Raw genomic sequence first — 27,951 nt, 5'->3', positions numbered from 1 at the left:
GGCCCGAGCGCCCGCCGCGGGACCCGCAGGCGCGGCGCCCGGGCAGCCCGCGGACGCCGCAGCCGCCTAGCTGGTAGCCAGATTGCTGTTTTCCGGTGAGGAGGGGAGGAAGGGGGGAGGCAGGGGGATGGGGAGGAGGGCTCGGCCGAGCTGAAGGGGTAGGGAGGGCGAGAATGTGTCCTCTTGTTCCCCGGGTCCCCGCGGGGGGCGGGGGCGGGGGCCACACCTGAGTGGAAGTCGCAATTAGAGGCGGCGGGCCGGGCCGCGCGGCCCGGAGAGGGGGAGGGGGCCGCGGCGGGCGGGAAGGGGGACGGCGCCCCCCGCCCCGCCCGGGCTTCTCGGGTGGGCTTTCCCAGACGCCTCCAGGTGTGCTTTGGGGGAGTGGAACTAAGAGGCTATAAAAGCCGCCTCTTTCCTCCTCCTGAGCGGGGCTCCCCGCCCAAGCCCCTCTACTGTTGTTGGACCCCGAGCCTCAGTTTCCCCTTCCTCTTCTTTATGGGACGCTGTTGGAGGGAAGTATTATGGAGAGGAAAAAGGATGAACAGACCTCCCTTCTCCCCACTTTTCCCAAGAATGGCCTAAAAATAAGGACCGATTGGGAAGTAGGGGAGGAGCCTGGTTTAGTCAAAATGGGAGGTGGGTGAAGCAGCAGTCCAAGTCGCGGGGGGGGGGGGGTTGGGGTTCCCGCGCCTCTCCTTTGGTGAGGACTGGAGCAGTCTGACACCCCCAACTCTGAGCAATTTAGAAGGCAAGAGCCAAGAGGGAGGTCCCCCAGGCCCCAGGACAGACATTCTCCCCCAGTTTGTCATAATTGCTTTGCACCAGGTTGCCCCCCCCCCAATCACAAAGAGCCTTAATCCTGGTGAAGACTGCGGGAGATGTGTTGGGGGCCGTTTTCTGGGGGTTGGGGGGTAGGGAGGGTGGTCCGGAGCCACAGCTGATAACTGGTGAGTTCAATGGGATTTTAAACACAGGGGCAACGCCCAGCAATTACCTGAGGACAAAGGGTTGGGGCCCCCAGGTGTGGAGGTCTGGACTTGGGGGGGCAGGGGTAGGAGGCTGGGAAGGAGGTGTGTTGGGGAGGGAGGCTCTTACAATCCTGCTGATTTCCGCAGGAATTTAAGACATTCTTTAAAACTCTAGACTGCCTCCCCCCAGCCGGGCTCTCAGACCCACCCCACCCTCCCTGGCTGGGTTAGAGACAGCTTCAAAGGTGGACTGGGCCCTTTGTCTTGCCTCTGCTTTCTTCTCCGCCTTTCTCTGGCCCCTCCCTCCCTCTCTTTGACCTCCCCAGCACAGACAGGCCTCTGGGGGCCGGCTCCAGAAAGCCCTCACTGTTTCCTTTCTTGCTTTCTGTGGTGAGACCTGGTGAGGAGGGACTGAGAGCAGGCAGGGTGAGGGAGGAAGGCGGCCTCAGAGGCCTGTGCCATCTTGGGGGCCTGTGCCCCGCCCAGAGCATCGAGCCTGGTACGTCTGACGCCTGCTGGTGGCCTTGGGTCTCTGGCTTGGCTCTCTGAAGCTTCTCGCCACACCTTTTCCGGCCTCTGCCAAGTCCAGGCTCCATACCCAGAGGGCCTCTTCATACTCTGGGCAAGTCTGTTCAGTTCATTCCCCTGACCTGGGGCTGATGTCAAAGATGCTAAAAGGAAGAGGCCAAAGGAACGGATCTCTGATGATGGGGTCTCGGGGGATTTAACATGGGTGGGGGAGTAGAAGGCTTCCCTGAGGACCGCAGAGCACCCGCAGCTGGCTGCAGCAACCCTGGCTGTTTCTGTGTGCCTGAAGGCTCCACGCAGGTGTGCAGATGGGGGTGGACACCGTGGGGGAAGGCTTCAGGCAAGATAAGCGCATCCGTCTCCGGGAGGATGTGACCAAGTGGAGGGAAGCGGCCTCAGGCGCCTCAGAGCCTGGGCTGGTTATGATCACCAAGACTTCAGCGAAGCAGAGCCGGCGTGGTGTTCTCGCCTCCTCTGTCCTGTCCTCCAGCAGCCAGATGAGGCCAAGGGGGAAATCCACTCACTTTCTAGTCCCTGCAAGCTGGCTTCTATTAAAATCACTCTATTGAGCCCTGTCCCTCATATTTCAGTGGCCAGTGAGCTCCCTGGCTTCAGACCTGGGTGTCCTCAGCCTCACAGCCCTGGGCTCCGTGAAGGACCGCCCCTATTTGACGCTCTTTCCTACCTCTTCATTCTCTGTCGCTGGGACCCTTCTCTTCCCTGGCTCCTCTTCATGGAAACAGTCCCTAAGATTTCTGCCTTTCTCTTCTCGCCTTGTTCTTCCTGCTGAGTCTCTCCTCGCAAAGCAGCATGTCAGCTGTCACCCCTTGCATACCAGTATTTTTTCTCCCGCACTCAGAAACTCTGCACCCTTGCCAGACCTCGCTGGGGTCTGTCTCAGTCACTACAGTAGCTTTCCAAGTCATGTCTCTGCCCCCCGACACACCCCCCTCCAGGACATCACACGGTTCGCTCACCCTACCCCACCCTAAACCACAGCTCTGTCCACGTTATGTGATCACCAGTGGACTCCTTAGCTCCCGTACAATCCCGCTCAGCCTCCCTTCCCAGGCCTGTCCCTACAAGTCCCCTCCAGGAGCTCTGGCAAAACAGCAGCCTTTGCCATCCCGCCAGCAGCCCGTGCCCGTCTTTGATGGTGAGGTCCCTACCGTCCAGCACGCCTTCCTCCAGAATGCTCGAACGCCCAGAGCGCGGCTGTCTGCTCTGCTTCCGACTTGCCTCTTCTCTTGGGCTAGCACTCGTCTCTGGTGCCACGGGGCTCTCTGGCCGCCCACTTGCCCTTGCCTTATGGCACATATCACAGCTCATCCAGACTGTTCTTATTTGTGCTTGTGGAATGGTTGTGCCCCACGTGTAGAAGTAATCGGTCTTTGCCTCCCCCATAGTGCCCAGCACAGGATGTTACACAGAATAAGTATTTATTGAGGGAATTAAACCAACTGAAGGTCCAGAAAGAAGTCCTTAGCCCAGCACCCTGCAGTCCCTCGAGATGGAGGCAGAACGAGAACTAGAATCCTGCCTCCACCCTCCATCCTTAGGTGGACTTGGGTGGGGACGGGTCCTAAGCAGTTAATCCAAATACTTATTTATTCCCTACAATGTACAAGCACTGTGCTAGCCCTTCAGTTAACAAAAAAGATGGACAAGATATTGTATCATCCCCTTCAAGATCTCAAGACACTTGAAATTTAAGGACTTTTGGAAATCTCTCTCGCGCACCTAAAAAGATAGCCAAGTGGCATTTGGTACATCCCAAAAGGGAAAAAGGAGCTAGGAGCTATTGGAAATAAGGACACTAATATGTACAGAACTCCAGAGATGTGCCAGGCAGCATGTGAGGTATACTCACATATAACCCCTTATTCAGGGGGTGGGATTATTCCCAGATCGTGTGTGGGCAAGCTCAGACTCGGAGATACTAATTCATCCATGGTCGCAGCTAGTGTGCGTTACAGTCTAGATTCTTGCCTTCATCACCTGAGTGGGACGTTCTCCACTTCTGGCCAGGCACGCTGGCTTCCGGGATGGGAGAGTACATGGGGCCAGGGCATTGGGAAAGGCTGGCGTTGGCATGAACTTTAAGGCTGAGGAGGATTTCAGGGGCGCCAGGGTGGCTCAGTTGGTTAGGCATCTGACTCTTGATTTCGGCTCAGGTCATGATCTCAGGGTCGTGAGGTCTACACCAGGCTCCAAGTTCAGTGGGGAGTCTGCTTGAGATTCTCTCTCTCTCTCTTTCTAAGCCTCCTCCAGCAATAAAAAAATAAAATAAAAAATAAAAGAATGAGTAGGATTCCAGTCAGCAAAGAAGACATGCAAGGGAAAATACTGAGAGGGAAAACAGCATGAGATAAAAGGCTCTGAGACAGGGAGATGTGACGCATGTTCAGGGGAAGGTGAGCATCTGTGGGTTTGGCTAGAATTGTCAGTTTGCCTGGAGAAGTGGCAGGAAAAGATTGGGTCACATTGGGGAAGGTTCTGTGGTAGCAGGGGCTTTGAGAAGGAGAGTGACCATGCAATTGTGGGGTTGGGGTTTGGGGGAGAGGCTGGTCTGGTGGCAGCATGCCTGGGGCTGAGGCTCTGGGTTCCCTGAAACAGAGGGTCCAATGCACAGAGGTGGGGGGGGTGACTGCTAAACTCTTGAGAAAGGGTCACTTCTAGGCCCTCATTCTTCCTTTGATTCCTGTGGCCCAGTTCTTTGTCACCTTTCCCTTCTCCTTAGCTGCCCAGGTGCTTTAGTCAGCCTCCCAGGAGTTAATGTTTAGATGGCCCAGGCATAGGGGGAGAGTCCCGGGTGCTCCCAGTCCCAGCAGGTTGGTGCATGGGGCGGCGCAAGGGGCAACCGAGTGAGACCGAGAGAGGAGAGAAGCCAATGCACAGGCCTTGCGGAGGGGGCTGGCGGCAGGGCCAGAGTCCAGTCAGGACATCTGGCACCAGTGATCTCGCTGCAGAAAGGAGCCGAGAACGAGGTGTCTGGGGCCTGGGACTGCCTGCCTGAGAGGGGAAGGAGCCCCACCTGTTGTGGACTCAAGGGGCCATCCTCAAGGCCTCAAGGCACTCCTGAGCTTAAAGGTATGCTAGTCCCCTCAGCAGCTGGGTATGGCCACACGGCGCCCAGGAAGCCTACCCTGGGGCCTGGACAAGAGGCCCTGGTGTCCAGTGTTGCCCACTTCTGGGGGAAAGATTCTGCCTCCCCTCTCATGCCAGCCTGAAGGGGAGGCAGGCAGGTAGGTGATGGGGGAGGATGGTGCACTGGCCCTGAGGAGTCTGGGGCCTTCTCAGGAGGAAAGGGCTGGTGGGCAGAGCAAGTCTCACTGTTGGGCAGGACCAGAGGGGAAGTAGAGGTGGAGCATGGCAGGTGAGAGAAGGGTCTCCTGCCCTGGTTGTGCCCTCCTGATGGGCACCAACACACACACACACACACACACACACACACACACACACACACACACCAGGATCCCTCTCAGTAAGGAATGACCTTGACAGCTACCACGCCTCAGGTCGACAGAGGGAGCCCTAACTCTGCAGTCGCCTTCGTTTCAGGGCTGGCTGGTGGCCAACTATTCTTGCACAAGGTGGCTCTCCCACCCCGGGGAAGGACATTCCTATAGAGTGGGGGGCAGTGGGAATGGGCTTTGCAGGATCGGAAGACTCTCCTCTTGGTCAAGGGGAATGAGAGGGTTCAGGACGAGGAGGAGGTGCTCAGAGACAGAGAGCGGAGGTCAGATGGGGGGCAGCCCCACGTCCACCCCAGCAGTGCTCAGGGCCTCACCTTCCTGCTGGAAGCCACCCTCTGACCCTTCAACAGAGGTCATCCCTCCCTGTTCCTATCACTCTTCCCCAACCGCACACCAAGCTTTCTGGAATGGGGGGGCACTGCCCAGTGCTGCCTCTGTCTGCAAGGCTGGCCTGCTAGCTGGCCCTGAAATTAGGGCTGTCCTGAGGTCGCCCTGGGGGCCAAACCCAGAGCCTCATGGAAGGGGATAGGGGAGACTCAGTGGGAGCCCTGGCCCCTGCAGCTCCCCACCCCCACCCCAGCACCGAGGCAGACCTCAGACCGCCTCCCTCCATCACTGAAGAGGCAGTGGGAGCCACAGCCGCCTCCTCCCCCCTCCCTGCTGCCGCCGTGGCTGAGCCGGCAGGTTGTCTTGGCAACGGGAGGCGGAGAGGAGATGCGCCGAGGGATGGAGGTGTATGTCACGGAGGAAGCTGCCGTGCTCCTGCCCCACGCCCCAGGCCCCTGAAGGTACCGGAGAGCCTTCCCCTCCCCCTCCCCTGCCCTTTCCCCTGGCTTCCCCCGCTCTATCCGACATGCTTGTTTGGCAGAGAAGAATGTTCCCCTCCTCCCGGGCCCAGAGACTCCTACCCATTCCTCAGGAGCCACCTCAGTCCAGGCCCCTGTCCACAGCTGTCCTTCCTGACAACAGCTCATTCCAGCCCTACCTCTGGTCACCCTTGCACCAGAAGACAAATCTCCTGGGGTGGGGTCTGGTGGGGGGCAAGTGGGAGCAGGGCAGGAACCGCGGTAGTGGGAAAAATCAGGGGTCCTAACGGAATGCGGTGGAAAAGCACCTGGTGCCTGGTGTCCCGGAAGGGTGGCAGGAGGCGATGCACGACGGCGGGGCGGGGCCCAGGCAGTAAGGGTGGGCTTGAAGGGAGGAAAGCAGAGAGGCTGGCTGAGACCCGGCTGGGGACAGACAGGCGTGGTCCCCCACTCCCTCCTTAAGGCTGTGGCCCCTCCTGACACATCAAAGGTACACCCCCTCCTGCATCATGTCCTGACCTTTTTTTCCTGGTTAGATGTTTCTTCCCCCACCTCCAGGCTCTCTGGTTCCTTCCTACAAGGCCTTCTCCCCAACCACTCCCCAGCAGCTAAGCCTGAATTCTTTCTACTCTTCCTCAGCCACTCAGCTGCCTGCCTTCTTCATTCCTCCTTTCTCGCTGGAGCCCATCCTTCAGAATTCATTCTGCTCTGTCTTCCACTACCCCAGACATCCCTCCCTTCCTGTCCCTACCTGTCCCCTCCTGTCCTCTTTTCTTTGAGAAAGAGGTCCTGGGCACACTCTCACCTGTCCCCCCCCCAAGCCCCTTCCCCTGTGATTTTCCATTCGGATACCCCAGAGCCCCCTCCCCAGATTCTAGATTTCCCCAAGGACAGCTCATACCATCAGCTGACTGGCTGTGGGCAGTGGTTACCAGGGCAACAGCAAGGGCTGCCTAGGTAGGCAAGTCTGCTGTGAGGTGGAGAGGAGGCTGGGGCCATGGCCAGGGTCAGCCCACGGGGCTCCCTCAGGGGTTACAAATGAACCAGGCTCTGCTCTGAGCCCAGAGAGAACCAATGGGCCAATGGCAGGGTCCTGGAGCGGTGAAGGTTCTCCCATTCAGGGAAGGCCCATCCTGTAGTTCTGTGCTGGGACCAGGACATCACCTGGCAGGAAATTCCCTTCTGATGCAGCCGCCCTGATGAGACACGGGGTCCTTCTCACCACTCCCCAGGGGACTCAGGTGACCTAAGGGCCAGCCCAGTCTCCATGCTGAGGACTGCGTTTCTCAGATCCTCCCCATTCATCCCTCAGCAGGAGGGCATCGTTGCCCTCTCCCTGCCCCTGAGCATCTGTGCCCTTCGGCGTCTCAGGCAGGGCCCTCAGGGGCCTCTGTCGCTGCTTTTAGGGGATGAGTAGGAGATACAGGTGCTGGGAGAAACCAGGTGTTGTCACCCCTCAGTCTCAGTAGAGCCCCCTTTGGCCCCCACCCACGCAAACTCTGGCTGTTTCTGAGGAGGGGCTCTGTGTGGTGGGGGGTGAGTGAGCATGTTACGGGCTGGGGCTACGGGAAAGGGAAACAAGCCAGCAGCTCGCCGTGTCTGCTTCCGATTCTGCTTCGTCATGACGCCTGGTTAATGCTCCTCTTGTTTGAAGCGGATTGAGCTGCAGCGCGAGGTGGAAGAGGGCCGCGGACGCACACACACCCTCAGGCCGGCCACGCGCTATCAGCGGGAGGTGGGGAGGGTGCCGCGGGGGAGCCAGCGCCCCCCCTCCCCCCCCCCCCCCCCCCCCCCGCCCGCCGCCAGACGCAGGCTCGGAGCGCCGGCTCGCGGAGAAGCAGGGTGGGGACGAGGGGGTGGGGGCCCAGAGGGTAGGTCCCCTCCTGTGCCAGCTCCCCCCACCCACCCACCCACCTACCCCAAGCCCCAAGCCGGCTTTTTTCCTGTTATTTGTGCTCTGGGAAAGCACGGCTAGGTTCCTGGAAGAGACGCCTATTACCTTGGCTCTTGAGAAAAAGCGGCAGCCCTGGGACCTGGGACCTGGGCCTGCACCTGCCCAGCCCGGCCTTGGGGCCTCAGAGCGTCTGGGCCACACTGTCTGGGAAGAGGTAGGTGGCAAGGTCTCCCACCTCTCTTCCCCTCTGTGGGCACTTTGGGCTCTGGGTGGTGGCAGGGATCCCCCGGGGAGGGGTCAGCTGTGGCCCCTGTTCAGTGGGAGAAGGGTCCTGCGTGGCCAGACCCAGGGACTAGCTGGGTTTGATCTCCTCAAACCTGAGTTGAGGAAGAGGGCCGGGGTGTTTCATACTGTCACCCCAGTACCCCCCTTCACCTAGCTGTGCTGGACAGAAGTCCAAGCGATGGGATGGGGGGGACAGGGGAGGGCAGGGGGGCTGTTCTTTCTTTGCTGAAGAACGGGGAGCACGTGGGGAGGAGAGCTGAAGGGACCCCGGTCTCCCTCGCAGTGCGCCAAAGACCTTTTGAGGGGAGCCAGACACCTGAACACTGGTGGTGATGGGTGTGCTCCCTGTGGGGAGGTATCTGGGGAGCCCCTCTCTCGCCCTTGGCTGGCCAGGCTGCGGTGAGAGCCACATGCAGAATGAGGTTGGGTGGCAGGGTGTGGCCGCAGGCCTGCCCCCTGCTCGCTGGGGCGCGGGGCGCTGGTGCAGTGCTTGAAGGGGCTGGGGGCTGAGCGGACGTGGAGGCCCCTGAGGATCCAGTGGCGCCCTCTTGCTAGCTGTGCCCCTTCCTGGGCAGGTGCGCCTGGTGTTTCCCTCCCAGGGGACGGTGTTGCCAGGCTGTGAGAGTCAGGGGAGCAGGGGCAGGTGTCAGAGAAGGAAGGCAGTCGGGCTTTGGGAATGGGGAGCCGGAAAGCTCCAGGGCATGGGTAAATGGGGGGTGCTGTGTGTGTTCCGGTACACGTGCACAGCTCGGGGAGGGGGTGTCGGCATGTGACGCAGGTGGTGGTGAGCATGGAGAACGGGCGCCAAGGGAGGCTCGGTGGGTGGCTGTGAGTGGGTGTCAGTGGCACCGTGTGTCACTATGGGGGGGCCCTGCCGGGAAAGTGGGGGCGTGATCTTGCAAGCAGGGTGCATGGGTTCTGCAACTGTGTTTCAGTGTGGGCTCCTGTGTGTGTGGGTGAAGTGCTGTGTCCACGTGTGAGCCTCCGTGCTGCTGGCCTCTCCATATGTTGAACACTTGAGTCATGCTGTTCACCTCGGGGTGCAGGTCTGTAGGGATTCCTCTTTTGGAGCTCACGTGTGTGTGTGTGTGTGTGTGTGTGTGTGTGTGTGTGTGTAGACACCAGAATAGGGATACCCCCAGAATTCAGAAAGCTGAACTGGGGACACAAGACCCTTGTGTCTTCCCTCTCAATCCAGCTTGTACCAGTGACACCACAACCCACCAGCGGACTGGCTATCAATAGAGGGCAGAGTAGGAAGGAGCTGAGGACCACTCTAGCCTGAGGGGTTGGGGGAAATCTTCTGAGGGAAGGGAGAGGGGAAGGCTACAGAAACCCGAGAGCGCTAGGAGAAACTGGATGAAAAGTGCATGTTTGTGCGATGCAGGAGGAATGGAAGGGGGGGCCTGGGCCCAGGCCCACTGCCATGAGGAGCAAAGACCAGGCAGGGCCTTGAGCAGGTGGGTTCTCAGGCCGGGACCCAGATTCGGGGCCCACCTGTCCCTGCCTGAGGCTCCATCAGAGTGTGAGAGGGTGCTGTATAGTGTTGGCATTAGAGGAAGCCCAACCCTCATCCTAGCAGATAGATCAGGGCTTTAAGAATGGGGATGGGAGAGGAGAAAAGGAGAGAAGGCGAGAGAGGGTACAGGCTTCAGGGATGCTCCATGAACCCCGGCCCAAAGCTAGGAGCCCTCCCCTGCTCTCGCACGCCCTTTTGGGGCAAGCATGGGTGCCCCCTACACACACACACACACACACACACACACTCGGGCCTCCCTTGCTGCTGCTGGCCTGCCCCTGCCCGCCCTTCCCCACTCCACCCTGGGATGGGATGCTGTTTTGGGAACTGGTGACCTAGCTGGATCCTGCCTTTATTTCTGGCATTGAATTGTTGCCACAGTAACTGTGGGGGTGGGGCTGGGAGCAGGACAGTGTGAAAGGGAAGCAGAGCCCAGGGAGGAAAGATGAAGAAAGAGAAGGAAAGGGGAATGGAAAGCAGAAAGAGTGGAGAAGGTGCAGGGAGGGGGCAAGGCAGGCAGTCCCACTGTGAGTGAAACTAGAGAAAAGGGAGAAGGGCAAATTCCCTGCCCACCCTGACCTCAGCCCACTTGGACAGCTCGTTTGCCTCATTTCATAACTCACTTACTGTCTGCGCCACCGAAGTCCAGCCTGGCCTGACCCTGCCTGGGGCACAAAGCCTCTCTGCTCCTTGTCCACAGGCCAGGCCAGGGAGCAGGGATCTGGGTGTCTCCACCGTGTAAGGTTAGCCCCCAGGCCCAAGTTCACATTGAAGGGGGATCTTCCGGGGCCCACTGAGAAGAGTGTCCATTGGCTTTGACCTGAGCCAGGCCTGGGTAGGGATTCCAGCCTGACTTCTATTTGGGTGGCCTTTGGCAAGTCAACCTCTCCACCATGGCTCCTCATCTCTAAGCGGGGAGGGCGCCGGCTTGCGTGATGAGTGGAGGGGATGCGTGAAAGTCCCTGGCACGGTGGCCGGCCTAGCACGGGAGGCTGTCGTTCTGCCTGCTGAGCCTTCATTCTCCCAGTCCAGGGCACCAGAGCCAGGTTAGTCCCACCCGGAGCAGGAGCTGGCTGGGATGGGTGCTCGGGTCTTATCACCCCAGCCCGAGGCCCAGAGGTTCTAGTCGCCGCAGAGATGCAGATGCCGGCCTCGTCAGGCGGGGCTGGGCTGGTGGCTCAGATAAGGGGAGGGTGGGGCGGATCTGGAGGAGTGAGGAGCCCCCGCCTCTGAGGGGAGTGAGCAGCTGGGAGGTCCCCTCCACCACCTGGGCTGGCCTGCCTCCACCGCCTTCCTTCCCTTTCCTTCCATCCTGAGCTCGCTTCCTGCTGCAGCCTGCCCTCTTGGTCTCCGTCCACCGTCTACCCTACCCGAGGCTGCCGGGATGGAGGCAGCACATTGTGCCTGTGTGACACAAGGGGTGTGTCCAGAGGGGAGAGAGTGTCAGGACTGGAGGAGGGGGAGGGTGGGTGTTGACTTGGGAAGGAAGGAGCTTTGGGGGAGGGGGCCGCTCGTGGGGGAGTAAACAGTTGCCTGCGTGATGGGATTTGAGAGAAGCCAAGAAAACCCTCCTTCCCTCCCTCTCTCCTTCCTCCCTCCCTCCCTCTTGCTATCCTCCCTCTCTCCCTCCTGAGAGAGACAGAGAGAGAAAGGACACTCCACCCCAACACATTTTCCTTAATTCAGCAGTAAGACCTTCACTTCTTAAGGCGAGCCCTGCGAGGGTAAGAGATCGGCTTGTGAGCGTGTGCTCTACCCCACTGGGCACTGGCAAGCCGGCCCTGAAGGAGTGTGGCCCAGGGTAAGGGAGACCCTGAGGCTCAGTGGGGACACCAGCCAGGGGACTGCATGGGCTTGCAGACCACTCTGCGTAGGAAGGGTCTGGGGAACAGAGCAGAGACATCCTTATTTTGAATCACGTTTCTGAGCCACGATGCCTGAAGGCAGTGTTTGTGCACGTGTGAGTGTGGGTGCAGGGCCTGATTGTGCGCTGCTGTGACTCGGCTCCTCGTGGACCCTTCCCCTCCCTCCTAGCCTGGGCAGGCACCTCTCTGATATACAGCCATGGCCCCATCCAGTACCCTGCACACACACTGCTATCTAAGGGCCACCACCAGTCTCAGCCCGAGGCTCCAGAACACACTGGAAGTCTGCTCTCCCTCTTGGCTCAGCCACCAAACCTGCTCTACTCTCTTCAGCTTCTGGGCCACCGACCTGTAAGATCTGCATATGGCCTTCCTTGTCACTTTTCCTGGGAAAATAAGGGCCTGGCCCAGGCTACATGGGGCCCTGTGCTGTGGATACCAACTTTCCCTCTCCTGTCCTTCCAGGGAAGCCTGACTTTTCCTTCTAACGCCAGCCCTCCACTTGGGCCTGTATCGCATCCCTTCCCCTGCAGAGACCCTTCTTCCTCTCCACTCTTCCCTCCCCACTTCCAGTCTCCCCATTTCCTTAAACACCTTCAGCCAATCTGGCCTCCTCCAAAGCCACTCTCCCACCCGCTCGGCCATTCTGTCCCACTCCCCTGCCTGTGTCCCAGCCAGGCCCTCCAAGAGTAGGAGGTCTCACTTCTCTGAAAATGCTCCCGTAGGCCACCAACACGGAGAGCCATACTCCGTCCAGCATGTCTCCCCTTCTCTGGCCGGGACTCCTGGCCTCATGACTTTTCCTCAGCCCTTGCCTCCCATGCTCGCTCTCCACACTTAGTGCACTTGCCTGCACTAGATACATTCCCTGTCCCCAAGGAGCAGCCGTCTCCTTTTCCTGGTCCCTTTCATGCCATCTGGGATGATTTTTCTTCTAGTCCCCTAGATGTTTCCTAGGATGCTGGTTTTGCACTTCTTTCTCCCTTGGCAACCTCATGTACAGACTACCACCTCTAGTCAGATGGCGCCTAAATCTCCTTTCCAGCCCACCCCTCCCTCGACCTCCGGTTCCTCCTGGACGTTCCCACCTGCTCATCAACTCTACCCACTTCCCCCTCAAGAAGGCATCAAGTGAACTCACTGCTGCCCCTTCTTCTGTCTCTGAGCGGCCACCTACCCTTGCTCTGGGGGGCTCTCCAGATCAAGTCTGTTTCGCACATTCTGCCTCTCAGATCTCTCCCGTTTGCTTCCTGTCCATCTTGGGCCGCAGGTCTAGGCCCTCACAAGCCCATGCCAGAACTACTCCCGTGGCTTCCAGGCTGGTCTCTGTCCAAACTGCCCTTCCTGTCCAGTCTCCCCTCCCAGGCTGCATCCACATTCATGGTCCCAAAGCACTGCTTGGATCTGTGACTTCGTTGTTTGAAAAAAGTTTCTAAGCATTCTATGGCTCCTGTTGCCCTCAAAATACAATCTAAATCCCTTGGTCTGGGTTGGAGGCCTCCGTAATCTGACCCCCAACCTCTTGCCCCACACATATTTCAACCTCATGAGATCTATAATTTAGCCATATTTGCTGTTCCCTAGACAGACCCAGTGCTGCCCACCGCCCCCCCACCCCATGCCCCTTCTTTTGCTCATGCTGCCCTCTTTCAAGAATCCATTCTTTAGTTTTTGCATGAACTCAAACTGGGCGTTCAAGGCCTACCTCAAATACCTCCTCTAAGGAATCGTTTTTCTTTTCCCTTCTCAACACCCCAGTAGAAGCAATCCTTCGTCCTGTGACCTCGCACAGCTCCTTCTATTATCTTATCTGGCACATGTAATCTGCTTTGCATGGGAGTTATCTATTAACATTCCTCATTTCTACGGGGGCAGCTTAGCTCCCTTGCCTCATCTTTCTTTTCTGCATATGACTTATCACAGAGCGTTGTTTGTGGTTATTGCAAAATAGGTGCTCAGGAAGTGTCTGATGAATGGACGGATACAGCAGTGTATGACTGGGTGGGTGGGTAGATGCTTGGTGGATGGAGGGATGAGTGGATGACTGGATGGATGGATGGATGGATGGATGGATAGGTGGATAGATGGGTAGACACATGGATGAGTGAGTGTTTGGCTCTAAGGCTAAGCCATGTATACAGCTAGTTTGACAACGGCTATTAACACAGTAAAGATCAGGGACGCCTGGGTGGCTCAGTCAGTTAAGTGTCTGCCTTCGGCTCAGGTCAGGATCCCAGTGCCCTGGAATCGAGTCCTGCATCAGGCTCCTTGCTCAGTGGGGGAGCCTGCTTCTCCCTCTGCCTGCCACTCCCCCTGCTTGTGCTCTCTCTCTCTTTCTGACAAATAAATAAATACAATATTTTTTAAAAACACTCTTTAAGGTCAGAGAGGAGTGAAACAGAGCTAACAGCTCTTTGAATATGTACTAGAGTTTATGCTGATCCTCAGACACCTAGTTTTAAAAGCATTACAAAGTGAGAGCTAAGAAGGCCAAGGAAGGATAAAGCTCTGGAATGGAGTCTTTCCATGGGCACCAAATACCTAGTGTGACTGACGGACTTGGAGAGGGCTTAACTCTAGAATTCCAAAAAGACTTGGGAAATGTGGCAGCTTTTAGTCTATTCCCACAGTGCACCTGACACAGTACTAGCTAGGCACTTTGAACCATGCCAGTGCTGAAGACACAGTCATTTTCAGCTCCATGACTCTGGACAACTTTTTAACCTCTTTGAGCCTCAGTTTCCTCATCTGTAAAATGGGTCTACTTTGTAGGGCTGTTGGGGGGGATGAAACAAATCATCCGTTTAAACTGCTTATTAGGGGTACCCAGCTGGCTCAGTTGGTGGAGCATGTGACTCTTGATCTTGGGGTTGTAGGTTTGAGGCCCACATTGGGTGCGGAGATTACTTAAAAATAAAATCTTAAAAAAAATAAAGTGCTTATCAAAGTACCTAGCATGAACATTCAAAAAATGATGGCAATTGCTTTGTTATTTTGCCCTCCAGAAGTTAGCACTCATTCTGGTTCGTGAAAACACATGTTCTTGCATTAGGCAATGTATAATCAAGGGCTAAGTTATAGGGGTCTCTTTTTCAGTCGCAATGGAACTCAGAGAAGGGTTATCAGGAGGACTAGAATAGTAGGGGAGGACTCCCAGAGGAGGAGGGTTAGGAGGGACCCTGAAGGACAAGTGGGATCTGGGAGGCAAGGAGGTGGACAGAGAGTAGTGGAAGGGCATGCGCAGAAGCAGGGAAGTGGGAGTGAGGGCTGCAGCAAGCGGGTGGTTTTGGTGGTGGAGAGAGGGTGAGCGGAAGAACGGCCGGATACAAAGAAACAGGTGGTAAGACTGGGAGCACCAATGGCCTCGGTCTTTCATTACCCCCTGTGGTAAAGAACGGCTGCGGAATAGACATCTAAGTTCATTAGTCCTTGAGGAAAAAGAAATAATAATAGCTAATACTCTACATAGAATGTATAATGTTTTAAGCACTTCACATGTTATAACTTATCTAATACCGAGTGTCCCCATGACATAGATACTAGTACCGTCTTCCACTTTACAGATGAGAAACGTGAGGCACAGAGAGAGTAAGTAACTTGCCCAAGGTCACCCAGTGGCTGAGTAGCAGAGTCTATACTCACCCCCAAGTACTCCAGTCCAGAGCTCATGCTTTTAACCTCTGCATTATGCTGCCTCTTCCCTGTACCTGCTGTAGCCATCAGCTCTCTTCACTCTAAGGCTTATTGTCAGCCAATGGAAAGATAGTCCCACTGCCGCCATTGCTGGAAACTCAGCCAGGCATTCACTGAATGGTTATTATGAGTCCAGCACAGGGGAGGGGGGAGGGGAGGACTGCTAAGGGAATTAGGGAGGAAGGCTGAAGGCAAGGACACCAAGACATGGACCGCAGCCTCAGGGAACTCATAATCCACTGCAGCCAACCGAACCTAACTCTCTAGGAGCAGAGAGAGCGCAGTGTGGGACAGCACCCCTTCCTGCCCAACCTCAGGGGTGCCGCCCTGCCTGAAGCAGCAGTGCAGAGGGCCCACTCAGCACAGGCAGCCCGAGAAGGCTGCCTACAGCTGGGATGTGGCCTTGGCCCCAAACCCATGCTTGCTAGTGAGGCTGCTGGCCAGGGACAGGGCTGTGATGGCTCTGGGCTCCCTCCAGTCTCCTCTCCATGCTTCCCCACAGTGGAAGCCAGGGCAGGGAACAGGGACAGGGACAAAGGGAATGTGGGCTCCCTCCAGCCTCCCCTCCCTTCATCTCCATGGCACCCCCCCCCCCCCACAACCTCACCACTCATGCCAAGTCAGTTTGGCTCCATCGTGTCCTCCCTGTCTGTCCACCTCATAGGTTCAGTAGGTCCCTCGGGCTATGAGACAGAGGGGAGCACAGCCGACAATGGATTGGGGGGGGAGGGCCAGGGGCCAGCACAGAGCCAGAGAGGCCGTGGCCTGGCCGAGGGGAGGGGAGTGAGAAGCGGGGCCTGAAACCGGACCGCGGCCCCAGGGCAGGGCAGGGCCGGGCCGGGCAGGTGTGACAAAGCAGGAATGTAGAGGCTGCACCAGAACGGCTGACCCCTGCAGTCATTTCCTTTCCAACCGGAGAACAATGGCTCAAAAACAAGTGCAGCCCCTCCGCTTTCCCGCCTCGCTGTCCACACGCGCTGGCCTTCCCGGGGCTGAGCGAATGGAAAGCCGACCTCCTGGAGGGCGCCGGCTCCCTTCCGCCCTGCTCTCCCGAGCTCGCTGAGATCCGGGGCCCCGCCGCCCTCACCCGCACGCTCTCCCTCCCCTCGCAGGCCCTGCCCTCGGTCAGCAGCCCGGAGAGTCACTGAGGGATGAGGACGCCACAGGCCGGTGGAACGCACTTTCTGCTCTCGTGGCCCCGAGCGCGCAGCGCCCCGGAGTCGGGCACAGCCTGACGCCCTGTCGTCTCCCCTCGCGCACGGGGCTCTGCGAGTGACCCGACCCGCCGGCTCCCTGCTGCATGGAACGGCTGCAGAAGGTGCGCGGGGGCCGCCCCCACGTCCGGGCGGTGGGCGGCCCGGGCAGCGGGTGGGGCCAGGCTTCCCCGCCGCGGGTCAGGTCGGGAGTCGACGGTGCCACCTGGTGGCTGCCCGCGGCGCCGCACCCCGGGGCCCCAGAGGCCTAGGGAAGCCCTCCCCTGCCCCGCCCCAGCGGCCCTCCCTCCGCCCGGCCCTCCGCCGGGTGGAGAGCCCTGCCCGCTCCCGGCCCTGGCACGCACGCTCATTCCCACCCGCCCGCCTTTCACTCTCCCCAGCAACCACTTACCTCCCCTGGGAGCGTCAGCTCCTCCCGAGGCTCCAGTGTTCCTGGCTCTCCCTCCAGCATCGTGGTGAGTACCTCTGGCCACCAGCACCCTCAGTCTGGGACGAGGGGTGGGGTGGGGACACGCTGGGCCGCTTCACGCAGAGCCTCCCAGACGATGGTCCTGCCCGAGCTGGTAGGCAGAGAGAAGCCAAAAATCCAGAGAAGGTTCCCCACACCCACCTTCTACTGGTCTGGTCCGGCCTCCTTGTACCCAAAGTGCTAGGTGAGGGACTATCATTTTTTAAGGTGACTCTCTAAACCCTTAAAATTAAAACAATAGAATTATTAACTAATAGGAGCTGGCGTCTCAAACGGCTGCCCATTTTCTTCCTGATAAATTGTAAGTCCAGTTCGTAAGGCCAGTTTTCTAGGTGAGGCTTTTGGCACATCTGCTCCATTCCTACTATTTCCCTTCAGGCCAAGATGGACAATCAGGTGCTGGGCTACAAGGACTTGGCTGCCATCCCCAAGGACAAGGCCATCCTGGACATCGAGCGGCCTGACCTCATGATCTACGAGCCCCACTTTACCTATTCTCTCCTGGAACACGTGGAGCTGCCCAGAAGCCGGGAGGTGAGGGGTGGGAGGCTCCTCTTGGACGAGACTTGGGGGAAGGGCTCCCCCAGCCACACAGGGGAGGAGGCGGAATCCCTCTCATGCTTTCTTTTTTGGTGGCCAGACTCCAAAACAAGAAAGGCAACTGTGGGCAGAGATCAACCGATGGTCCGCCCAGTGTCTGTGGAGAGCAGGCAGAGGCCGGCTGGAGGCTGGGGGGTAGCTCCATGTACAGAAGGGGGGAGGCCATGCTTGAATGGCAGCATCACAGAGCAGGGGCTGGGGGCTGTAGAGGAGAAGCGTGGGAGTGGACAGAAAGAGCAAATTGGCCAAAAGCCCTCAGGAACACTGGACTGGGAGGCTGGAAGTCCTCAGTTTCCCCTCCTGTAAAATAGAGGTGATACGTCCGCTCCTCCACCTCACCAGCGACTTGAGTGCCATTGATAACCCACAGCAGCTCCTTTGTAAACTGTATTCCAGCAAGGGGTAGTGTCACGGCTGAACAGTGAGCTGGAGGCAGGCTGTGGGGAGACTTACCTGCCCAGACTCCATCCTGCATGCCTGCGGCTCTTGGCCCTCCCCCCGCCCCCGCCCCCGCCCCCGCCCCACCCCGGGTGCTAGGCTCTGAGAACAGAGCCAGAACCCCCTTCAGTCGGCCTTCAGAGCACAAGCACATGCTGCAAGATCCGTGCCTTCCTCATGCATCCAGAGAAAGAGAGGACTCTGCCCAGGAGAGCGCTAAGAGGGAGAAGGATGGAGGGCCAGTGCTGGGAACTGGCAAGGACTGAGAGAGAAGGCGTGGCTCAGAAATTGGCCGGGCACGGGTGCAGAGTTGGGTGGGGGGATGAAGTGGCCCCTCCGGGGTTCTAGGGATGAGGATTTACCCCTACCCTTGTGGCTCTGACCAGCCTCCTCTCCATCCGCAGCGCTCACTGTCACCCAAATCCACATCCCCCCCACCATCCCCAGAGGTGAGTCTGCCCCACACCTGACACTTCCCCAGCTCCCCACCCCCACACATATGCAGAGCCCACGGGATGACCTCATCCTGTCGCAGACCAGCTCTGGGTCCATCTGTCTGTCTGACCCAGGACCTCATTTAACCCTTTCTCTCTGGGTCAGACACCATCAGCAGGTCAAGTCCTTGGACACCCTTCCTCTGCCCTGGGGTTGGGGGCTCGTGGGCTGCTAGGGTGGGGGGACAGACATGGTGGAGTGAGGTGAAGCAGTGTCTCCACGGGTTGGAGAGGGTAGGGTGGGGGACCTGGGAGCTTCAGTCAACCACACTTCTGCTCTGCAGGTGTGGGCAGAGAGCCGGCCCCCTGGAACCATCTCTCAGGCTTCAGCCCCAAGAACCACTGGGACGCCCCGGACCAGCCTACCCCATTTCCACCATCCTGGTAAGTTTTACTGTCATTGTAGTGGCACCCTTTCCCTACAATCTCTTTTTCCTACAGGGACCCAAGCTTCTTATTCTCAGTCCCCCACTCTCTGGGGTATATGCTCACCCCAGAATGGCCCAAACCTCTGATGCCAGGTCCCAGGCAGAACTCCCCGAAATGATGGACCCTGTCATGCCTTTGCTCCCACCCAGCCAGAAAAGTACAAAAAGCCCCAGCCCCCTGAGGGACAGTTCCAGGAACTCCGGTTCTGTCTTGGCTCTGGGCAGGAGCCCGTGAATGTCCTTGCCTTCCTCCATCCTGTTTGTGCCCTTCTCCTCACTGAGCTGGCCTCACCCGCCATCAGCGTAGCCTTCTCATCGGTTCTTGCTCCCTGTCCACAGAGACCACCCGCCCAGATTCCAACATCTACAAGAAGCCACCTATCTACAAGCAGAGAGGTGAGGCCTCCCCTCACTGCGCTGGGCTGGGAGGCCGGGAGAAAGGCTGTTCATAACAGCACAAAACCTCTGCCCTGTGCCCTCTGTTGTGCCCTGTTTTCACACCCACGGTGTCACAGATGTGAACAGGGATGGGAGAGGAAGTTGGGGGCTAGGGTGGGCCAAGGTGGCCTGGCTCGGGGTGGGGACTGACCCTGGCCTCCACCTGCAGAGTCCACGGGAGGCAGCCCACAGAGCAAGCACCTCATCGAGGACCTCATCATCGAGTCCTCCAAGTTCCCTGCAGCCCAGCCGCCCGACCCCAACCAGCCAGCCAAGATTGAAACCGACTATTGGCCATGCCCCCCGTCGCTGGCGGTCGTGGGTAGGAGACCGTGTTGGAGAGGGGTGGGGAGGTCCCAGACACCACCTCATAGTCCCTGTTAAAGCTTCATGAGTCCACCTTCTCCCCACTGCCACCTTATGTCCTTCACGACCCTCCTGCCTTCCTCTAGCTCTTGGTGTACATGGCCTTGCTTGTTGGTCTTCCACTCCCTTTCCATTCACTTCCTTGACCACTCAGCAGACGTTGACCAAACGTCTGCCTCCAGGATCTGTGATAGGAGCTCTGGAAAAGAGAAAGAGGACTGAGACAAGGTCTTGGTCCTCAGTGAATTTAGGTCGTGCGACGGTGTGTTGCCTGCTCGGCTTTACCACAAGCCGAGAGAATGTTACTTTTATTTTTTTAAGATTTTATTTATTTATTGGAGAGAGAGAGACATAGATAGCGAGAGAAAGCAGGAGCAAGGAGGAGAGGGAGAAGCAGGCTCCCCGCTGAGCAGGGAGCCTGACACGGGGCTGGATCCCAGGATCCTGGGATCATGACCTGAGCCAAAGGCAGACGCTTAACTGACTGAACCACTCAGGTGCCCCTGTTACTTTGATTTTTATTTTGATTTTTTTGAAATTTTCTTTCTTTGTTTCTTTTCCCCAAGATATTATTTATTTGTTTGAGAGAGAGAGAGAGAGAGACCGAGATAGCAAGAGAGAGCAAAAGTTGGGAGGAGAGGGAGAAGCAGGCCTCTGCTGAGCAGGGAGCCCAAGGTGGGGCTCAATCCCAGGACCCGAGCAGAAGGCAGGTGCCCAACCGACTGAGCCACCAGGCGCCCCTACTTTTATTTTTTACAAAATAATCTCTAGGGTTCTCTTGAAGGGGCAGTTCAGTGCCACGCACAAAGCCAGCACCTGGTAGATGCTTGGTGAGGGAATGGCCAACTGAGGAGCCTGCTTCTGCCCTGTTCCCCAGAGACAGAATGGAGGAAGCGGAAGGCATCTCGGAGGGGGGCAGAGGAAGAGGAAGAGGAGGAAGACGATGACTCCGGGGAGGAGATGAAGGCTCTCAGGGAGCGTCAGCGAGAGGAACTCAGTAAGGTAGCATCTCGCTTCTCCCAGCCACCCTGCCCATGTCTTCTTGGGGACACAAGTCCTAGGTCGCTAGCTGTTTTGTCTGAAGAGTTTTGTATCTGAAGGACAACCTTGTAGGAACATGAGGATTCCCCTTCTTCCCGGGACAGCAGGCTGCTGCTACTGAAGGGACACCAGGACTTCACGCCGCTTGGGGGGGACACTCGTTAACTTAGGGTTAAAGGAAAGAAAAGGGTGCCCCCTCCCAGTGCCAGGCTTCAGGAGGCTAAGTTCGTGGGAAGGAGAGCAGGAGAGAGGGTGTTGGGAGCCATGGAAAGGCGCCTTAGAGGGGCCTGGGTTGGTGCTCTGGGACGGTGAGCTGGGACGGGAGGCCACGCGGGTGCAGTTACGCGGAGCCGCGAAGACTCCTTTCTCTCGAGGGTGGCCAAACCCAGCATGGCAGAGCCTCAGAGCAAAGCGACAGGCCCCCCGGTCTCCAGGGCACAACCCAGCCACTCGGGAAACCTGTCCCCAGTCCTGCCTGCCGATACCCAGCTCCGATGGAGATGAGAACTCAGTCCGGAAGTCTTCCTCCCTCCTTCCCCAGGTTACTTCCAACTTGGGAAAGATGATCTTGAAAGAAGAGATGGAAAAGTCATTGCCTATCCGGAGGAAAACCCGCTCTCTGCCTGACCGGACACCCTTTCATACCTGTGAGTGCCATGGCCGGGGCCCCGAATCACCTGGCCAGACCTCAAGGCCAGAAGCACAGAGTCTGAGTCTGTCTATCGTGTGGGGGTACAGGAGACAGAAGAGGCTGTCACTGGCTCAAGGCACTCATGCTCTCCTTAGGGCAAGGGTACCAGTTGTGGAATAAGACTAGATGATAAAAGGTAGTATCCGCTAAAGCAGAATTAGCAAATTTCGTTTCATTGATCAAGCGTTTATTGAGTGTCTAACATACGCTTAAACATGAGAGCATAAAGAGTCAAAAAATAGATTCTCCTTCAGTAGCTTCCAGTCCATGGGGAAATTGACATGGAAATTGACAAGGAAATTGGGGTCAGCACAGTGGGGCCACGCTGTGGTGACATGAAAGGCACACAGTGAGTGCTTCACGGGGACCGTGACAGGGCCTGGGGCCAGAGGACTGGGGGCAGGGTGGGTAACTAGCTCTTGAAGAGAAAGGCAAAGTGAGTGGGGGAGAAGGGCCTTGTGGACGCTGGGGACAACATGGGAGCAAAGGCAAGGAACAGGAAACATTCTGGCCAGCTTACAGGGCCTGCAGGAGCCCGCCGTTCCAGAACCCAGAATGTGCCTTGGGGTGGCGGGGATTAGCCAGAGAGCCAGGCTGTCCTGGGCTTTGGGTACTATGGCTCAGTCACTGGAGTCTAGCCTGGACTTCCCTAGAGCAGCGTGGCTGGAGCAGAGGGAGGGAGATGTGGGGATCCAGGCTGAAACTCTGAAAGCCTAGCCTCGGGAGCCTCCTACCTCCTGCTGGTCAGAGCAGCCTAGACTCAAGGGCGGAGAGAGGCATTGCACTGCCTGATGAAGGCACACAGGCTGCGAGATAACAGGTGGGCCATCTTTGGAGACACTCCCCCACATTTTCCAATGGGCTGGGTAAGGGCTAAAGTTGTACATAGGTTCATGGAAGGGCAGTGGGTTTGAGAAACATACAGGAGATGGACTCAGCTGGACTAAGTGGCTGATTGGATGTGGGGAGGGAGGGAGAGCCGAGTGGGGGTCTTACCTTGGGCGCTGGGCGGGGACAAACCTGGAACTGAGGTGATGAAGGAGGGGGGCTTGGGGGAAGGATGAAGGGACCAGTTTGGGACTTAAAGCACATGTAGATGGGAGCCGGGTCTTACTGAGTTGGAAGATCGTAGGCGAGTGAGTCTTCAGCTTGTAAGTAGTAGTAAGACCTTGAGGGAAAATGGGATCATGCGGAGAGAGGGAAGGGAGGATGTGAGGCTGTGCCCTGGAGTGCTCCCCCCAGCGAGATCTGCGATGTGGGAGGCAGGCCTCTGGCCTCGAAAGGCCCCTTTCTCTGCGGGCTGGGGACTTGGGTCCGGCAGCAGGTGCCAGGAGAGTTTGAGGCTGTCTGCTGAGTGGAAGCAGGGTGAGGCTGGGTGAGGGTGGGAAGGTTTGGACTAGCCGCTGCAGGGAAGGGGAACCGGTGCAAGGCGTTCTGTCTATAGTGGGGATAATCCAGCAGCGTGGGCTTTATCTCCATGGCCTATAGGCAACAGGGGAGTGGGCCGATCCAGGGTGAGGATTTTGTACGCAGGCAGGCGCTGAGGGATGAGGAGCCAGGGGAGCTGCTGACCGCTGGGCGGAGGTTGGGGGCGGGGAGAGGGGAGAGGAGAGGTCAAGACCCCAGAGGTCCCCATGACACTGACAAACAGATGTGCTGGGAGTGAGGCTGAGAAGCTGCAAACAAGGAAGGGGTGGTGCCGTGGCTGCAAAGTGGGATTCCCGGGCTTCAGATGTCAAGGTGCAGCCATCGTGGACAAGACCCAGAGCGTGGCCGTTTGAAGGGGCTGCCTCATGGGGGGTGGAGGTGGAGGCCTCCGGGGTGTGGGATTCAAGGAGCTGTAAGGGCCATATGTGCATGGACATCCCTAGGGTCACTGAGAGTCCCCAGGATGATATTTCAGTGTGAGTGGGAAGAGTTACAATAGGGCCTTTTTAGAGAATGTAGAGGAGTGAGGGCCTGAAGAGAGAGGCAGGTGGAGAGATGCCCCAAAGGTTGGATTCAATCTCCATGTTCCACCAGATTTTGCTATTCAGTCAAAATTAGCAGTTTAACTTCCATTTTGGTCTTGCAAGGTTGAATAGCCAAATATCTACCTCATTATCATTTTTGGCATCCCTGAACTTGTATGTGACCAGTGATCACATGATTGCATAGGCTATGGTCATAGCTGGTCAACCTCAACAATTTCAGAATCTTTTTTTAAGATTTTTTAATTTACTTATTAGAGAGCGAGAGAGAGAACGTATGAACAGGGGGAGGGGCAGAGGGAGAGAGAAAATCCCAAGCAGACTCCATGCTGAGCCCAGAGCCCGACGTGGGGCTTGATTGCAGGACCCTGAGATCATGACCTGAGCCGAAATCGCATCTGACACTTAACCTACCGAGCCACCCAGGCGCCCTCAACAATTTCAGAATTATGAACAGGTGTGTCATTCTGACTCTGTAATAACACTGAAATGGTCACTTTCAAACATAAATAAGCCCTCTAAAAGTAACTTGAAGTGAAAATCGTATGTGCTTTGTGGGTTGAAATTCTATCAGTCACTTGAAATGTAAATGTATACTTATTCTCACAAAAGTGAAATGCTGGGGTGCCTGGGTGGCTCAGTCAGTTAAGCGTCTGCCTTCAGCTCAGGTCACAATCCCAGAGTCCTGGGATCAAGCCCTGCATTCAGTGGGCAGTCTGTTTCTCCCTCTCCCTCTGCCCCTCCCTCTGCTTGTGCTCTCTCTCTCTCAAATAAATAAAATCTTTTTTTAAAAAGAAGTGAAATGCTTCAATAATGGATGATCATTGTAGAAACAGATAATTTCCTGCACAGAAGTAAGTATTAAAAAAAAATTAAGAAAAACGAGTTCCTCAAAACACATTTTGTTCTCACCAAACTTCTAAGCAACAGCTTTTTAAAAAATGTTTTCAGAAGACAATTTCTTAAGGTTCGACTCTATCCGTGCTAAACCTTCAAACAAAAATGTTTGCCAGGATGCCTGGTTGGCTCAGTTGGGGAAGCGTGTGACTATTGATCTTGGGTCGTGAGTTCGAGCCCAACAGCGGGTATAGAGATCACGTACTTAAATAAATAAATACACTTTAAAGATGTTTATCAAAATGATTGCCGTAGAACACCAGGATTCCTAACATTTGTACATGAAAGAGTTTTGAGGTCTGGCCAAACTAAGAATCTTAGTTACAAAGTATTTTTTAGGAAACCCTGTTAACTGAAAGCCAGTTTTCCTGAGTTACAATCTGCGGTGCAAGAAAGCTGAGTGACACCATGAAATGTGTAAGCTGAAAGTGACATCTGAGCTTGCACATGGGAAGTCTATACATATAATTTTAAGTAAGCTTTATATGCACTGTGGGGTTTGAACTCGAGACCCTGAGATCAAGAGTCCCGTGCTCTGCTGGCTGAGCCAGCCAGGCGCCCCCACAAATGTGAGGTTTCTTGGCTGCTGGCACAGTCTAGCAGCTGATGGAAATGGCCGTTTCTGGATTGTAGTACAAACGTTTGATTACTAACATTGCTAATAATAAAACTGTAATGATTCAACTATTTTGACTACATTTCAGATATATTTTTGTAGCCCAGAGTTTCATTTTATGACGGTGGCCTCATCACCTGGCCATCATTGGCTGACAATCAATTTTAACACTCGGGCATTTCGCCCAGATGTGTGTGTGTATTTATTTTTAGAGATTTTACTTATTTATATGAGAGAGAGAGAGAGGGAGCACGAGCAGGGGGAGGGGCAGAGGAAGAAGGAGAAGCAGGCGCCCTGATGAGCAGAGAACCTGATGCGGGGCTCGATCCCAGGACCCTGAGATCATGACCTGAGCCGAAGGCAGACGCCAATGGACTGAGCCACCCAGGCGCCCCCAGATGTGTATTTAGTGAGACAGTTCAGAGCCACCAGCATAGTGCCACTTGCGGAAGGTAACGGGCAGGACCCAGAAGCCAACAGGGACCCCCCGGACCCCCCGGGTCCAAACTTCACCGCCTTGCCTCTGGCAGGGGAGGCCAGGGAGGCAGCCCTCTCAGAAATGATGGTCAGACCAAGGACACTGAACGGGGCCTCTTGCTCTCTTCCAGCCTTGCATGCAGGAACATCGAAGTCGTCTTCTCTCCCCGCCTATGGCAGGACCACGCTGAGCCGGGTAAGGTCCCAGACCAGAGATCCCAGACCGCGAGGGAAGAGTGTGCCTTCTGGCACCTCGGAGGGACTGAGCTACTTGGGAATCCTGGGGGAGCAGTGCGGAGTTCTCCAGCTTCCTTCTGATCCCTTCATGTCCTTTCTAGCTACAGTCCACAGACTTCAGCCCCTCTGGAAGTGAGACTGGAAGCCCAGGTGAGAGGCAGGGCTGCCCAGTGCCAGGCAAGCCGGGAAAGGGGCCTCAGCAGGCCCAGGGCAGCCTGCGTCTGAGATGTGGGCAGGGCTGTGGCTGGAGGTCGGGGAGGCTGAGCTGGCAGGTGTGGAGGCCTGCCGACCTTAGAGCTGCCTCTGGACAATGGTTCTTCTCTCCCGCAGGCCTGCAGGTGAGTGCCTTCTGGAGGGGAACACGCGGAGCAGCAGAAGCCATGGACGGGTGACGGGAGTGTGGGGGGAGGGGGGTGTGGGGCCACAGAGCTGCATGATAAGGACACGAGAAGCCCAGGGTAAGGCTGGGGAGGTCTCCCTGCCCCACTCTGGCTCACTGCGGCTTTGGTCTCCCCAGAACGGAGAGGGCCAGAGGGGGAGGATGGACCGGGGGAACTCCCTGCCCTGTGTGCTGGAGCAGAAGGTGAGGGGCAGGGGCGGAGCCAGGGGTGGTGGGCAGGGGACAGGACCATCTGCGGGGGTGGGCCAGCCAGCCGGTGGGGAGAAGCCAGGGAGGTGAATGCACTAAGGGGCCGACGATGGGAGGGGCGGCAGGGAAGCTGGGGGAGATGGTTGGCAAAAATGGCTTGAGCCCCAGTGGCACTTACAGGCTGATAAGGAGCCCAGGGAACTGAGGGGGTTCCGCTCACAGGAGACTCTGTGAGCCTAAGTCTGCCCCCTCCCCTCTCTCCCAGATCTATCCCTACGAGATGCTGGTGGTGACCAATAAGGGGAGAACCAAGCTGCCTCCAGGCGTGGATCGGATGAGGCTTGAGGTATGCAGAGGAAATGTGTGCGGGAGGCCTGGGGCCTCTTTGTCTAGTGCTCCCTTAGTCATTTGGCCCCGCTCCGCCCCGAGCCCCCGTCCCTAAGCTGCCTCCACATGCCGCCTTTCCAGAGACACCTGTCAGCCGAGGACTTCTCAAGGGTATTCTCCATGTCTCCTGAAGAGTTTAGCAAGCTGGCCCTGTGGAAGCGGAATGAACTCAAGAAAAAGGCTTCTCTCTTCTGACCACCCTTCCCACTCCATGACTGACGCTCTCCCCTGCTGCTTCAGGGCTCTGGAGCTGGGGCCACTCGACCCCAAAGCATCATCTCTTAGGGGAGCAGGGCAGGGGGACGGAGGTAGAGTTGGCTCCATTCCCCAAGGGGGAGCCAAGACCTCTGCAGTGCTGGGGTTGTGGGACGTGAACTTGCTTCCCCACAAGGAGCCAGGGGCCCCCTTCCCTCCTCCCTGGTCCGCACCGCACAGGGCAGTCCGGAGCCCAGCACACACAGAGATAATGTTTGCACCCTCTCCCCCCGCCACCCCCACAGGAAGGTCCCCACAAGAGAGTGAGGAGAAAGGAAGGCAGCACTTAGTGGTCAGGCATGTGGCAACCTTGACCGATGGGTGGGTAGAACCCTCGGGCCTGCTAGGAGGGAGGGTGAGAGTGGGAAGCAGCCAGGCAGGCCGGGAGAGCCCCAGGACCCCCTGTGCACCCAAGCACGCCTCCTCCCCTCACCTTGGACGGCTTCCCCTGCACCTGGGCCTCTCGCTCCTCTGACTCTTAGCAGGAGCAGCGTGAGCTCAGCCTCTGGCAGCGAGGTCATCCTGGCCTCCAGCTCACCCTGTTCTCTCCTTGTGACCCCTAAGCTTCAAAGCCTCTTGCTCCAGCCCTGTGGCTTCCCCAGAAGCCTTGGCTTAGAGTGGAGATGTTGCAGAACCCTGGCCCGCCGTCAGCCTCCAGGCAGTCAGCTAGACTTCTAGCGCGCAGGGCCTGGGTAGAACCCGGGCCCTCAGGCTCTCTTGGATGGGGTCAAGAGGCCAGGCTGAGTGTCCTGGCCACCAGGTCCTGCGCGTTCCCATGCATCCCCACCACGCTGTCTGAAGAATGTAATTTATTGGGGCACCCCCAAGCTGCTTTCTCTCCTAACTCTCTGCCCTACCTTAATCACACTCCCAGCTTCTCTTCTCTACAGATACATATGTGTATATAATTATATATATATATTTTTGCCCGGGTCTGGGTTTTGTTACTGCCCAGACCCTGGCGTCCCTTTCCACTGTGTGTGTGTGATGATGCTGTGGGAGGGGGACTCTGCTTGGAATTAAAAGGTTGCATTGGGTCCCCAAATCTATTTGTTCTTTCTGGGCCACCAGATCGTGGGTAAGAGGAAGAGGTGATGCCAGGCTGAGAGAAGGCTTGGGAGTGAGGGTTCAAATGGGGAGCCCCGAGGGTTGGAAGAGATGGAAACAGCACGCACACTGCCCTTCCCGCAAGCCCGGGCCACAGAAGCAGGGGCTGGCCTAGCAGGGTCCCAGCTACCGCCTCTTCCTCAGGGCCCGTGTGAGCACAGATGCACGGAGGAACGGCAGAAAGTCACCCTCTGCAGACTGAG

General features: G+C 57.2%; 1 protein-coding gene across 4 annotated transcripts; it reads left to right on the top strand.

Annotated features, from left to right (window-relative positions):
* Positions 1-7: 7 nt before the first annotated feature.
* On the top strand, positions 8-27,683 carry DMTN (dematin actin binding protein). 4 transcript variants are annotated; one of them, XM_026519053.4, is made up of 16 exons: positions 7,583-7,886; positions 16,147-16,352; positions 16,629-16,703; positions 17,096-17,251; positions 18,160-18,204; positions 18,534-18,633; positions 19,017-19,073; positions 19,285-19,437; positions 20,359-20,483; positions 21,064-21,169; positions 25,305-25,369; positions 25,512-25,560; positions 25,741-25,748; positions 25,928-25,993; positions 26,265-26,345; positions 26,468-27,683. In XM_026519053.4, the coding sequence occupies exons 2-16, from the start codon at positions 16,335-16,337 to the stop codon at positions 26,579-26,581; spliced, it is 1,218 nt and encodes a 405-aa protein (XP_026374838.2). In that variant the 5' UTR covers positions 7,583-7,886; positions 16,147-16,334; the 3' UTR covers positions 26,582-27,683. The 4 variants fall into 4 exon arrangements, with proteins under 4 accessions (XP_026374840.3, XP_026374837.3, XP_026374838.2 ...); XM_026519055.4 differs by lacking the exons at positions 7,583-7,886; positions 25,928-25,993; positions 26,265-26,345; positions 26,468-27,683 and adding an exon at positions 8-95 and having other exon boundaries at positions 25,741-25,823; XM_026519052.4 differs by lacking the exons at positions 7,583-7,886; positions 25,928-25,993; positions 26,265-26,345; positions 26,468-27,683 and adding an exon at positions 4,284-4,586 and having other exon boundaries at positions 25,741-25,823.
* Positions 27,684-27,951: the final 268 nt, after the last annotated feature.

The sequence above is a fragment of the Ursus arctos genome, unplaced genomic scaffold (genome assembly GCF_023065955.2).
Source record: "Ursus arctos isolate Adak ecotype North America unplaced genomic scaffold, UrsArc2.0 scaffold_11, whole genome shotgun sequence".
NCBI lineage: Eukaryota > Metazoa > Chordata > Mammalia > Carnivora > Ursidae > Ursus > Ursus arctos.
The sequence above is the reverse complement of the archived record's forward strand: the minus strand, read 5'-3'. Positions and strand labels throughout refer to the sequence as shown.

Bases quoted from the DNA above. Each gene is read 5' to 3' on its own strand.
- DMTN (XM_026519053.4), top strand. The intron at 18,205-18,533 runs GTGAGTCTGCCC...TCTGCTCTGCAG, and splicing joins CCCCCCCACCATCCCCAGAG to GTGTGGGCAGAGAGCCGGCC. The intron at 19,074-19,284 runs GTGAGGCCTCCC...CTCCACCTGCAG, and splicing joins ACCTATCTACAAGCAGAGAG to AGTCCACGGGAGGCAGCCCA.